Source organism: Dipodomys ordii, unplaced genomic scaffold (assembly GCF_000151885.1).
Source record: "Dipodomys ordii isolate 6190 unplaced genomic scaffold, Dord_2.0 Scaffold83, whole genome shotgun sequence".
In the NCBI taxonomy this organism is placed as follows: Eukaryota; Metazoa; Chordata; class Mammalia; order Rodentia; family Heteromyidae; genus Dipodomys; species Dipodomys ordii.
Genome location: NW_012267299.1, coordinates 377,230 through 391,512, shown reverse-complemented (window position 1 = coordinate 391,512; position 14,283 = coordinate 377,230). Strand labels below are relative to the sequence as shown.

General features: G+C 43.3%; 1 protein-coding gene across 1 annotated transcript; it reads right to left on the bottom strand.

Moving 5' to 3' along the window:
- Nucleotides 1–1,206: 1,206 nt before the first annotated feature.
- On the bottom strand, nt 1,207–2,997 carry Tmem174 (transmembrane protein 174). Its single transcript, XM_013025305.1, has 2 exons — nt 2,150–2,997; nt 1,207–1,975 (listed from the first exon to the last, which is right to left on the bottom strand). Exons 1-2 carry the CDS (start codon nt 2,773–2,775, stop codon nt 1,870–1,872), a joined length of 732 nt encoding a protein of 243 aa, XP_012880759.1. The 5' UTR covers nt 2,776–2,997; the 3' UTR covers nt 1,207–1,869.
- Between the last annotated feature and the right edge of the window lie 11,286 nt (nt 2,998–14,283).

The following is a 14,283-nucleotide window of genomic DNA, read 5'->3' as shown; positions in this document are numbered from 1 at the left end:
TAGAGCACTCGCCTTGAGCTGAAGAGCCCAGGGACAGCGCCCAGGCTGAGAGTTCAAGCCCCATGACCGACAAATAAATGAATAAATAAATACATATAAGCATGAAAATAACTAAGGTATAACATAAATCATAATAGTTATACAGGCCAACTTTATTTTAGTTATACCCTTGAAAACTGTATACTTTTGATGATAGAAAGTAAAAACCATATAATAGTAAAACTTGAAAGAATTGCCAAATTCTGTGTTTTTCTTAGAAAAAGTCCACTTTTAAACTTGAATGATCTTATCTTTGGAGCCTAACAAAATATTTTCTTTGAAAACATAGTGGTTTTAGCTGGGCACTCACACTTATAATCCCAGCCTCTCGGGAGACTGAGATTTGAGGACTGCAGTTCAATGCCAGCCTGGTCAGGAAAGTCCATGAGACTCTTATCTCGAACAAATTACCTCCCAAAATAGCCCTGTGGCTCAAATGCTAAGAGTACTAGCCTTAGAAGCTTAGGGACAGTACCCAAGCCCTGAGTTCAACCCAGTTCCCAGGACTGGCACACTTGCATAAGCGTGCACACACACACACACACACACACACACACACACACACTTAAAATGAAGCCAGTTGTTGGTGGCTCACACCTGTAACCCAGGCTACTCAAAGGCTAAGATTTGAGTATCACAGTTCAAAGCCAGCCTAGGTAGGAAAGTCCATGAGACTCTTATCTTATCCAACCACCAGAAAACTGGAAGAGGCACTGTGGTTCAAAGTGGTAAAGTGCTAGCCTTGAGCACAAAAGCTCAGGAACAATGCCTAGACCGTGAGCTCAAGTCCCACAACCAACAAATAAATTAATAATGTTAAAAACTAGTGCTTTAAAACAGTCTCTTCTAAAAGCTATACATCTTCTCTGGTTGTTTATTACACAAATAAGATTCAGAGATATTAAGAATATCAACTTTTTTAACTAAAAAAGTGAGCTTGTCTTGGCGTTAAGATTGCCTCTAAAATCCCCGACTTTCTGATTGATGCAGTAACTGGATTTAACCAGTCTCTAAGTTCTTGGAGATAGTGCCTGTGACCTGTGGGCCACTGGATCACTTAGCTCCTACTCATCCTACACCTCAGTCCAGGCAGGACCAAGAGCCATTCATGTATGACCAACATCAAGCATCAACCTTGCAGAAGAAAACAGCAGCCACCAAGAACCATTGTGATCCAGTGATAATTTAGGACTTTATTTGCATTTTTACTTACTATTATTTCTTGCATATGGCTTGCCAACCCTTCTTGTTTTAACAAGAGACATTATTTCATCACAGTCTACTGAATTCAGTCATCTATTTTGCAGCCATTAAGGTGTTGAGAGCCCTCCAGGGAGACTAGATGGCGGCCAAGTTGTTTGGGATTTGCAAGTCCATTTTGGAACCCAGCACTGGTGCTGGGAAATCTCTCATTGAACTTATTTTCTCTTCCTGGCCTCCTTCCCACCCTACTCACACCACTCAGGATGCTCCTTAGATGGTTTCCTCTGCCTGTTGAAATGAAGGCCTTCCTTTGGAGGAAAGAATAGGTGGTAGGGTGGATGGAAGCAGGTGAAATCCCTGCTCTTGGATCAGAAGCAGAAGGTTTCTTACATGAGAGAATTTGAAACAGTACTAAAGTCCTAAAGGAGAATTTTTCACAGGCCAGCATGATCTTTACCAGTCTGACACATTCTGTCCTCATCTTCCTTTCTCTCTCTCCCACTTTCAGTGACATCTGCTGAGCTGTCTGGGCTGTTCTTCTGTCTAACTGCCAAAGGTCACAACAGAGAGCACACTCCAGGCAACAGGTCCCAATGACTCAAACACGCAATCCCTTAGCATCAGTGTCTAGCGAGGGAGAGCGTATATTTCCTCATAGGGGGGAGGAGAGAAGCGGGCACGGTCCTCCTCTTGAAGCTGGGCCTCTTCCAGCCGATCAGCTCCTGGCCTGGGTCTGAAATGTAAGCAGAAAACACAGGTGCCTTACAGCCTAATGCATCACTTACCCACCCAGTGCCACCATTCCAGGAAGCACGCTGCATAGACATTGACATTCAAAACCGTCTGCGTCATAAACCACACCAGATGTTGACCATGACAGAGAGGGGAATCCCAATATACAGCATACCTGTCATCTTCACCTTCTGTAAAAGGAGGGCAATCCTCGTCCTGCACAAACACAGTGTTATCTTGAGGGTAGATGGTATAGTACTGAGGGGGGCTTGGCGTGGTGGCTGCAGCCCCGCCAGGGGCTAGGAGACCACAGGGGTTCACCATGGGCTGCAGGTAGGTCGTGCTCACCCCCATCGGCTCTTGAGAACCATAAGGAGGAGGGATGTACTGTACCACAGTGGCCCCGTGGAAGGTGATGGGCTGATTGATGCCAGTGAACACGAACGATTGTCCTCCTGAGGCTTGCTCCGAGTCCAGAACCCTGTCCTCACTTTCTTTGCACAACTGGCAGGAGAGCATTTTGAACTTGCACACGGCAATCAGGATGAATGTCACCCCAACCGAGAGCAGGATGGGCCCGAGAAGCTGGGTCCATTCAAAGTGGGTTATACCTTGATACTTGATCCAGCCCATGACGGTGAAGGTGATTCCTACCAGTCCCAGAAAGATGCCTGAGAAGAGCAAGGTGGCCCCTGCCTTGTCGTCATCGGACACCTGGATGTCAGCAGTACTGGGTGTGTAGGGAGTGACCGAGAACACATTGAGAGGGAAGTCCTCCAGGCGGCTGCTGCCATGTTCCATGGCTCCCCACACCAGTGTCGGCTTCTTAGAGGTGACAGGGACTGTGTGAGCGAAGGACTGGCAGGCTCAGGTTAATCGTAGACCTTTGGGCTTCTGTGTTTAACAGAGTATAACAGGCAGAGGGATGGACTTTGTTTAGAAGAATAAAGGTCTGGGAAGCGAAGCCTAAAGTTTTGTCACAGATTACCAGCAAGTGGAGATATCCACTCTGCAAGCAGTGACAAGCTATCTTTCTAATTCACAATCACACAGTCATTCACAAAAACACATAGGAAGCTGATCTTATGCCAGCAGGTGAGACTGGCACAGCCATGTGAGGTTCTGCGATATGGGCCTGTGTTTGTCCTGCCACATGGCAGTTTCCTCTGGCTATAGAGAGGGACTTTGATGTGTCTGCCCCACCTCAGAATCCCACCCTGACATGCCTACTGGGTCAGTTCAAGAGAAATAGGTGGACACTGGCTAGGATACGGCTCAGTGGTAAAGCATTTGCCTAGCAAGCATGAAGGTATGGTTGATGCTCCAGCACCAATAAAATAAAATAAAATAAAAATAAAAACAGAAAAGAGTAGTAGATACTTATTTATTGACTATATTCATATTCTATTCAACCTCTGGTTGTGATCATATTTGTCTTGGTCTATTTTCTGTTGCTGCTAAAGAAGACCACAGACTTAATTTTTAAAGGAATTTATTTCTTATACTTCTAGAGGCCCCCAAGTCTAATTCCAAAGCACCAGTTTCTGGTGCGGGCCTTCCTGCAGCACCATAATAACATGGCAGGAGGCATCATGGGGTGGAGGCGCTCAGCTCTCTCCTTACAAAGCTACGAATCCCAGCTTGGGGCCCCACCCTGATGATCTCCTTTGTCCCTGATTGCCTCCTAAAGTCCTCACCTCCAGATACCTTCAACAGAAGAGGAGATTAAGTTTCCAGCATATGCGTTTGGGGGAGGACACATCCTTAAATTTAAACAATACTTTAACAACTGTTCGCACAGAGCCCAGAGATACTGTTCTTTCCTGGAGCAACCCCGTGTTCCTTTTGCTTTTTGCATTTGGGGTATAATTCTAGCTGGAAGAAAGGAACGGCACCCCAGGAGAACTCTCTGCACACCACATCAGTGGCAGAGGTTGCATAAGTGTCACACATCACATCACATGGCATTGCCAGGACATGCGCTTTGGACCCTCACACACACCAGTGCCCTTTCACCCTCCCCCCTCCCGTAGTTTCTAATGTCCAAGGTGAGACAAATAACTGCCTTTTGTAGCTTGCTATGCTTTTTGACCAAGTCCAAGCTGACTTAGAGAAGATATTTTGATTCTCATTGACATTATCCATCATTCATGACTCCAGAACTTCCAAACAACCAGCCTTCCACCATGATTGAAGAGAGAGCTGTAGCCTTCTTCCTTCCCTGGGCAGATCTTGTCCAAGCAGATGCTTCTCAGTGGTTAAATATTAGATCAGCTTCTTTTTGCAGACTGGAGAGGGCAGCCCTTTTGCCCAAGGCCTTCATCCCATGATAAAATATCCCATGATAAAATATTCTTGCTTTTTTTTTTAACCAGTGTTGGATATTGAGCCTTGCATGCTACATAAGCACTTTACCACTGAGCTACTATACCCAGCCTTGGATCACTTTTCTAAAAAGCACAATCTAACCTGGCACCAAAGTCTCACAGCTAAAAGCCTAGCTATTCAGGAGGCTGAGATCTGAGCATAGACATTCAAAGCCAGCTTGGGCGGACAAATCCTCAAGAGTTTTCAATTAACCAGCTAATGCTGAAACTGGAGGCATGTATCGAGTGTCAGAACCAGCTGTGATTAAAAAATAAAAACAAGTAAGAGTAAGAGGCCCTGAGTTTACATTCTTGTGTGGATATACACACACACGCACACACGCGCGCGCGCACACACACACACACACAGAAGAAGGAGGAGGAGGAGGAAACGGAGGAAGAGGAGGAGAAGGAAGAAGGAGAAGGAGAAGATGAAGAAGAAAAAGATGAAGAAGAAGAAGAAGAAGAAGAAGAAGAAGAAGAAGAAGAAGAAGAAGAAGAAGAAGAAGAAGAAGAAGAGATGAAAATAAAAAAGGAAAGAGTGAAGAAAGGAAGAGAAGGAAGGAAGAGAGGGAAGGAAAAGATAACCCAGCTCAAAATACCTAAGGGACAAGATCAAACACTCTTATCACTGGAGAATCTTAGGAAATCCTAACCCAAGTAAATCAATCTCAAATGGTTTTAGAGACTTTTTTCCCCCACCAAAATGTTTGGAAACTCCAGCTTCAATGTCAAGCAAACCAGTGACACCTCGGGGCTTCACCAAGCTGCCCGGCAGCTACCCAGCCTTGAACAGGAACAGGTCCTTTCCCACTGAGCTGGGGAAGAGCAGGAGAACCAGATTCCACTTAATCAAAAAGTTTCACAGGAAGTGGCATTGGGGCCCAAGTGGTAGAGTGCTCACCTTAAGGTGAAGAGCTGAGCACAGCACCCAGGCCCAGAGTTCAAGACCCACGACTGACAAAAAAAAAAAAAAATCTATTGCCCGGAAGTGGCACTGTGGCTCAAGTAGCATGCTAGCCTTGAGCTGAAGAGCTGCAGGATAGCGCCAAGGCCCAGAGTTCAAGCCCCACGACTGCCCCCCCAAATGTTTTACAACTAATTAAAGATAACAAAATATAATTTAAAAGAATAAAAATAAAACAAAAAATGTTCTGGACAGTTAGCCTGACATTCTTTTCCAGCTCTTCCTTGACATTAAAAAAAGCTAGGCTCTCAATATTGTTTTTCCAAAACACTCAGTGTATGTTCCTTGTTTACCTGTGGCTACTATATACATTATATAATAATGAATATATATATCAGATAAATAAAGATGATAGAGATAGTAGTTTCTCTCATATTGCTTCTGTGTCTTTGGAAAATCCTAATATACAAAGATACTTGAATGTTTATGGCTAAAAGTGGAGGTCATGATGCAGATCTCTGGATTTTTTTTTTAGAGATCAGCCTTTTTACTGGTTATTCTTCTCTTTTTGAAAAACAGCTCATGATTTCTTTCTGGTTCCTGATAGAAATGAAATTTACCATGAGATCTAATATGATGTGGCTGCCTTTTGTGGATGGGATGTATCTAACCCATAAAGCCCTGAGTTGGGGCATACATAGCAGTAATTCGTCATCAAGTGTATCTGGTATTTAAGGAAGGGCACAAGCTGCTGGGTGTTAGTGGCTCACACCTGTAATCCTAACTACTAGTGAGGCTGAGATAGGAGGATGGTGATTTGAAGCCAGCCCTGAGTCTGTGAGCCTTTTTGTTGTTGTTGGTGGTGGTGGTGGTGGTGGTGGTGATTATAGGGCTTGAACTCTGGGCCTGGGCGCTCTCCCTCAACTCTTTAGCTCAAGGTGAGCACTCTCACTTGATCCACAGTACCACTTCTTGTTTTCTGAGTGGTTTATTGGAGATAAGAGTCTCACAGACTTTCCTGCTCAGGCTGACTTTGAAGTACGATCCTCAGATCTCAGCCTCCTGAGTAGCTAGGATTACAGGCGTAAGCCACCGGTGCCTGGGCTCTGTGAGACTCTTATCTCTTTAACAAAATAAAATAAACAGGGCACAAGCGCTACAAGTACTTCAAAAGCTGGCAGTTTATGTCTTTACACTTTTCCATACTGTGGCTATTGTTTGAAGTGTGTCCCCCCAAGAGGCATGTGTTGGGGGCTTGGTCTTCAGTGTAGTGACGTTGAGAGGTAGGTCCTAAGAGGGAGGGTCTTTCAGGAATGCATTGTGTTCTTCCAAGAAGCTTGAGAGAGTGGGCTGTTATAAGCAAAAACCCCACCGGCCTCTCTCATGCTTGCTTGCACATATGATACTTCTCCACAAGGCCTATTCCTTTTCTGCTTCTTCGCCATGTTGTGATATAGCCAGGGTATGTTCACAGGATACTAGTACCATGCAGGTTGGACCCACTAAGCCACCAGAATCATGAAACAAATAAATAAATCTCTTTAATTTATAAGTCATCCAACCTCAGATGTTCTGCTAAAGCAGCATAAAATAGACTAAGGTACACTTTCTACCTTGTGTTTTCTCCTATAAACCAAACCTAAAGGAATTCATCATAATTAGTGGACTGAGGAGAAAATACTTAAAACTAGTGTACATGATATTTTGCATAAAAGTAGACCATTGCCACATGATAACACTAGTCAAAGCTGTCCCCAGAAGATACTAGATATAGAATTGAACAGACATCCAACCAAGCAGAATTTCAAGCAATTATTTTGTCCATTTTTTTTTCTGAGCTGGAAGAAAGTTATTACAAGCACATACTGGCATTGATTCACAAACAGTGAGGATGGTTTGGCTGGATGTCAGGGATCTGGAAAGAACCAGATAGAAATGTGAGCAACGGGGATGGGTATGTGGCTCAGTGGTAGAGTACTTGCCTAACATGCATGAAGGCTCAGATTCGATTCTTCAGTACCACATAAACAGAAAAAGCCTGAGGTGGTGCTGTGGCTAAGTGGTAGAGCATTAGCCTTGAGCCAAAGAAGCTCAGAGACAGTGCCCAGACCCTGAGTTCAAGCCCCATGGCAGGCAAAAAAGAAAAGAAAAGAAAGAAAGAAAGAAAGAAAGAAAGAAAGACAGGCAAAAAAAAAAAAAAAAGGAAAAAAAGAAATGTAAGTAACAAGTAACAGCAGATCTGTGAAGAAACCCATGATATCTTTAGGCACAAAGCCTAAAGACAAAGCAAAGGAGCTCAAAAGATGGGAGCCAAGAGGGCTGGGAAGGTGGCTGAGTGGTAGAGTGCTTGCCTTGCATGCCTGAGGCCCTGGGTTTGATTCCTCAGCACCACATAAGCAGGAAAAGAAAAGCCGGAAGTGGTGTTGTGGTTCAAGTGATAGAGCGCTAGCCTTGAGCTGAAGAGCTGAAGGACAGCGCCCAGGCCCAAAGTTCAGGCCCCACGACCGGACCAAAAAAAATAAAAAAGATGGGAGCCAAGTTGGCTACTGTCCTTTTGGGTGCCTACTCTACCAAAGGCAGAGACCATACTGAGTGCCCAGTGTGGCAGGATGGTACCACACTCGCAGAGGATCATGACTGAACATTCATAGAATAGCTTGTCATCAAGAAGCTAAGTCCCTGGTGTCATTGGCAAGCTGGAACTACTCTCTGATCTCCCCGTCAGTCTCTCAAATACTCCGAAATATTCATGCATGGGAATTGTTATAGATGGACGATACCTCTTTTACTGCTTTACCGGGATTGATTTGTAGACACCCTCAATGCAGAGAACTCAGGTACTGTAGGCTGGAGCATATGGTCAAGAGTGGAGGTCTCCTCTGAACTTGAACCTGACCACACTGAAGCACAGAAAAAGTGAGTATCAGCAAGGCTCAGCATACACAGGTCCTCTGAGGGCAGAAAGCCATGCGGGACAGAGAGTGAGTCTATCAGAGCTAGCTACCTGCCCAGAGGCCTTGCCCACCACAGCCATGTGGAAGACAGAAATGGAAAAGAGATCCACATAGGTTTTAAAACACACAGTCTTAACTTAGAAATTTGCACCAGGGGCTGGGAAGATGGCTCAGTGGTAGAGCGCTTGCCTTGCATGCCTGAGGCCCTGGGTTCGATTCCTCAGCACCACACAAGAAAAAAGAAAAAAGCCGGAAGCGCTGTGGCTCAAGTGGTAGAGCGCTAGCCTTGAGCTGAAGAGCTGAGGGACAGCGCCCAGGCCCAGAGTTCAGGCTCCACGACTGGGCCCAAAAAAAAAAATTAAAATAAATAAAAAGAAATTTGCTCCAGGAAATCTAGAATCTAACCATGGACATTTAAAACTGCTTTTTCAGAGAAAAACTGTATTTTTATAAACATACTATCTTCAAGGATAGTCTCAATGGTTAAGGAAGTCTCTTCTAGTTTCAATTTTCATTTTTATTGTAGGGATATCACAGAGAATTTTTAAAATCTGATTTTGCCTTGGACGTTATTGCTTGATAAAATTTAGCATTAAAACTTGAAAAATAGCCAGGTACTAGCGGCTCACCCTTGCAATCCTAGCTAATCAGGAGGCTGAGAGCTGAGGATCAGAGTTTAAAGCCAGCCTACGCATGAAAATCTGTGAGACTCTGATCTCCAATTAACCACTAAAAAATGACAGAAGTGAAGTTGTGGATCAAGTGGCAGAGAGCTGGCCTTAAGTAAAAAAGACAAGGATAGTATCCAGGCCCTTAGTTCAAGCCCCAGAACCAGCATACACATACACACACACACACACACACACACACACACACACACATACACACACACTCCTTGAAAAACATTTGTTAGCTAAGCCAAGATTGTGAGCACTCTTTATAATTAATTCTGCTCAGTTTATTAAGAATTTGACTCTTTGTGCTATAGGATATTTCTTCTTCAAAATATATAAAACTAGTAGTGCTGAGTTCAGAAAATCTGGTTATCTTTTTCAGAGTTATTCGATATCTGTTTCACATTTGTTAAAAGCATATTCATTCAATACCCTATTTCCTTCTAAACTAAAATTACTGCTATTTAATTTCCTTAAATAAGAATATCCAGAAGCAAATTCTTTGGGATGGTGTTCTTAATGAAAGCAGTAGCTGCTGAAGAAATCTCAGGACCCCATCTTATTGAAAATGTCTGTCTCAGTTATGAGCTGAGCCAGCACCAGGCCTGTCTTCACAAAACATATGGACCGCGGAAGCTGTCCCTTTATAAACTGATCCCCTCAGTCTCCAGTTGCAGCAGGTCTGGAACTAAATGAATTAGAGACGCAATGACATTCCTTAAGATGTAGTTACAAGGACAAATAAAAACCAGTCAACTAAAAATAATTGCTTAGAAAAAACAACTTCTGCTCAGCTCACGCCTATAATCCTAGCTACTCTAGAGGCTGAGATCTTGAGGATCACCATTCAAAGCCAAGCCAACCTGAGAAGAAAAGTATTTGAGACTCTTGCCTCCAATTAATCATCACAGGCCAGAAAGGGAGCTGTGGCTCAAGTGGTAGAGTGCCAGCCTTGAGCAAAAAAGACAAAAGAGAGCACCACATCCATAGTTTAAGCCCAGTTATCAGCACGCACACACACACACACACACACACACACACATGAGTAACAACTTCTAAGGGAGACAAATGGTAAATGAATGGCCACTTAGAAAATTAGTCATTCAGCTAGGTTAGAGGGAACAATTTTACATAAATAAAAGATGTATGTGCCTTTTTTAATCAATATATAATAAAGTGCCAGGCACTGGTGGCCGATACCTGTTAACCTAGCTACTCAGGAGGCTGAGACCTGAGGATCATGGTTCAAAACCAGGCCGGGCAGGAAAGTTCATGACTTGTATCTCCAATTAACTCCCAGAAAACTGGAAGTGGTGCTGTGACTGAAAGTGGTAGAGTGTTATCCTTGAGCAAAAAAGCTCAGAGACAGCACCCTGAGTTAAAGCCCCATGACTGACCCCCCCCCAAAAGTAATAAAAATTAATCTCAGCCATTAATTAATCTCAGTACAAAGATGACTTTTTAGCACATTTAACAAATACCTTTTGAGAAGAGCACCTTCTTTTTTTTTAATTTTTATTAGACTATGTTGTATTTCTTTTTTTTTTTTTGTCGGTCATGGGGCTTGAACTCTGGGTCTGGGCGCTGTCCCTCAGCTCTTCAGCTCAAGGCGAGCGCTCTACCACTTGAGCTACAGCGCCACTCCTGGTTTTCTGGTGGTTTATTGGAGATAGGAGTCTCACGGTCTCTCCTGCCGGGGCTGGCTTTGAATCGCGATCCTCAGATCTCAGCCTCCTGAGTAGCTAGGATTACAGGCGTGAGCCACCAGCGCCCGGCTAGAAGAGCACCTTCTTTAGTTTGACTGTCCTTAGCTTATGGTTTTCCTCAGCCATTTCTAGAGAAGAGAAGAAATTGCACATAGTGTTTTCTTTCCTATACTGAGTATGCTTCATCATTAAGATGCACCTAGTTTATGGCAAACACTTTGGATATCTGCTTCCAGATTATTTTCCTTATACAAAGTTTATATACTTCATATAAATGAAATTACATTAAACTTCACGATTCCTCAACTCTCTCTTCTTTTTAACTTCATGACATCCTTCCAAAATCCATGTAATGCAATTTTTTATTTTTGCTTGTACTGAGGCTTGAACTTGGGGCCTCAAACTCTCACTCAGCCCTTTTGATCATGGTTACCACTTGAGCCATGCTTCCACTTGTGGTTTTTTGCTGGATATTTGGAGGTGAGAACCATTCATTTATATGCCTGGGCTGACTTCAAACCTCGATCCTCAGATCTCAGCCTTCTGAGCAGCTAGGATTATAAACATGGGCCACTATGCCTACCCATGGCATTTAACTTTTATTATTCTGGTACCATTGGTACAGTAACAGATGGGAGTGTCACAAATAAGAAAGTATCAACTAGTCTCTTTCTGTTCCTAGCCTACCCATGGCTCATGGTTGCAGGAAGCCTCTGAAGAGGGTAGAAGCTTCAAAACATTAGAAGCTGGACACATTAACTAATGTGTTTACTCCTCATTCATCCACTGGACCCACAAACCAACAGCTCTTGTGATTTTCCCAGAAACAGACTTTATACCCTGACAGGAGGTGAGGTACAGAAGCTGAGCAGGCAGTATCTCAGTGATGGCAAAGTCAGCTGATAAAGCTTACCCTGCAGTTTCATGGATGTCCTGCAGGAGAGAATTTCCATCTGCTGTAGGATGCCAAGAGTGCCTTTGCTGCTTGTCCATCACACCCAAGGAAGCCAAGTACACGTTGTGCAGAGTGAAAATGGTCTTTGTGGGCACAAAAGCAACCCCTCATCTGATGATCAGATAATGCTCACCCCATTCACTCTCATGACCCCTTGCCAAACCAATGATACCACTGAGGCTGGCTCAGAGACTGGCAAGATCACAGATTTTATCAAGTTTGACATGGATAACCTGTGAATGGTGACCAGAGCTGCTAATCTGGGACAAATGAGTATGACTGTCTAGACAAAGAGACATCAGGGTTCTTTTGATGTGGTTCACATGAAAGTTGCCAACAAACAATAGCATTGATACCTGGCTTTCCAACTATTTGAATTATTTCAGTATTTCAAATATCCATTGCTCAGACAGTCAGAGGCTGGAGGCCAAAGCAGAATAGTGGGTAAAATAGTCTCTAGCAGACATATTGGAAGTACCAAGGACTTTTACTTCAAGATAATATGGCATAATTTTTTAAAGATGTTAATTAGTTATCAGGGATTCAATCTCAGTTGCTTTTCCACAATAATAAAGCTTATAATCAGGATAGTAAATCAGAGTAATCAATTTTTTAAAAAGCTGGAGAACTCAGCATTTTTGCAAGTGTATAGAAAAACAGATACCCCTAAACATGGTTAGGAGACTATGATTCAGTGCCACCTCTTTCTGAGGGGACAACCTGGCAATGTTGACTACAATTTTAAATACATGTAATTGAATTAAGGAAATTACAGATGTTTTCCTCTTAGAACATTCTATGTATGTGCATGTGTGGTACATATGTGTGTGTATATATATATATATATATATATATATATATATATATGTTAGACACCTGCATGAAAGTATCTTAGAAATAGACGATAAATCACCATAGTAACTAAGTATGGAGCTGATAGGGGAACCCTAAAGTGTCCATCAGTAATGGTCTGGTACACTAAATGATGGTGATAATCAGTGAGGTACTGCATTAGGGTTTTCCAGAGGAGCGGAGTATATAAAATTACAAGAGGGGGTCGGTTAGATTGGCTTGAACAGTCAGAAGCTGGAGAGTCCTCCAATGGCTGTCTGCAGACAGAGTAGAGAAAGCAGCTGCTAAGTCTAAGAAGCAGGAGACCACGGAACAAGAGGAAACGACGATGGAGCACCAGTCCAAGCTGAAGGGCTGGAACCTGCCAAGAGAGGCACCCCTGCAAGTCTGTTTCAAAGGCTGAAGAATCTGGAGTCCAGTGTCCATGGGCAACACCTGCTCATGGAAGCCTGAGTGGGGTATATGGGATCTTCTTCCCTTCCTGCTTTTTGTTCCATCCTGGCCCCCCAGCCCATTGGACAGTGCTACCTATGTTCAGGGGGTGGTCCTCCCACTCAGTTTGCTGATCCACACCTCAGTCTTGCTGGAAGCATCATCACAGATTCACTCAGAAGTGTGCTTTGCTGATTTTCTATGTATCCTTCTATCCAGTCAAGTGGACAAGGTCAGTTAGCCATCCCAGGTACTCGGTTAAACAGTAAATCAGGCCTTAATCCCCTAAGGTGTGTTATTGATTGATTTTTAAAAAACAAAATAAATAATGTGTTTCCTATGCTTTTATAATTCTCAAGGGGAGAGGGGCTCAGGTGTCACTGAATATAGGTGTATGAAGTATGACTGCACAGATAAACAAAGAGGAAAGAGAACTGAAAGGATGCTCTAGTTATTTCTGGCCACATGACAAGCTACACAAAACTTACGACAGCACAAAGTTGTGTAGGGAGCTGTCTCCTGGGCAGTTAGCAAAGGCTGTAGTCATCTTCAAACTCAGTGAAGGGATGGCCCTGGAGTCCACTCACCTACCTGGAAACTCAGCTAAGGTTAATATCCAGAGCACCCACCTGTGTTTTCCTATCACCTTTCTCTCAGACTGCAATCTGGGTACTACAAGGGAATATTCTAGAAACCCCTACTGGATGTCCAGCTTGGCAAGTCCTAGAAAATCTTCTATTTCATTCTATTGCTCAAGTAAGTGACTAAACTAGCCCAATTACACAAGGAAGGAAATATTAGATCCTTCTATAAGAGACTGTCAAGGTCCCATTGCTGACAAATGTGAGGGACAAGGAGATATTATTGCTTCTTCTTCTTTTTTTTTTTTTTGCAAACTACAGTTGTTAGTGATGAGATATGTATTTGTATTTCTTACCATTTCAACTGACAGCACTTGAAATTTTTGTCCATGTGTCATTCAGGTGTATCTCAACATTTCTGATTCATACAGTTGTATGAATTCATTCACTGTGATTGGCTAATAATCTCATCCCTCACTGACAAGTCATCAAGGGGTCCACAGCAGGGGGGCGGGGAGGGGGAGAAGGGAGGAATGAGGGGGAAGGAGGGGCAGGTGTAACTGTCACAGGTACCAATAATGCCTGACTCACAATTTCCCAGATTTCTTGTAGATTTTCACTGCTTTTTTTACAAATTTCCTATCTTATCAGTCTATATTTCTGGTTAAAAATGTAATGACAAATTGCTGATATTTCAAAGTAAAGAAAACATAACAGTAAAACCACAAAAAGAGTGTCAGGAGGTTATCAGAAATCTGTGGTGGGAAAGAAGGTAATGTGGTCGCACAGTTCTGAGCAAAGTGTTTTATGCAAAGCATTCTAGTAGGAGGGGTGTGTGTGTGTGTGTGTGTGTGTGTGTGTGTGTGTGTGTGTGTGTGTGTG

What these genes read in the sequence shown, in the direction of transcription:
- Tmem174 (XM_013025305.1), bottom strand. Translation starts at nt 2,775, where the DNA reads ATGGAACATGGCAGCAGCCGCCTGGAGGACTTCCCTCTCAATGTGTTC. An exon ending in ACAGAAGGTGAAGATGACAG is followed by an intron (nt 1,976 to 2,149) that starts GTATGCTGTATA and finishes CTTACATTTCAG; the next exon opens with ACCCAGGCCAGGAGCTGATC.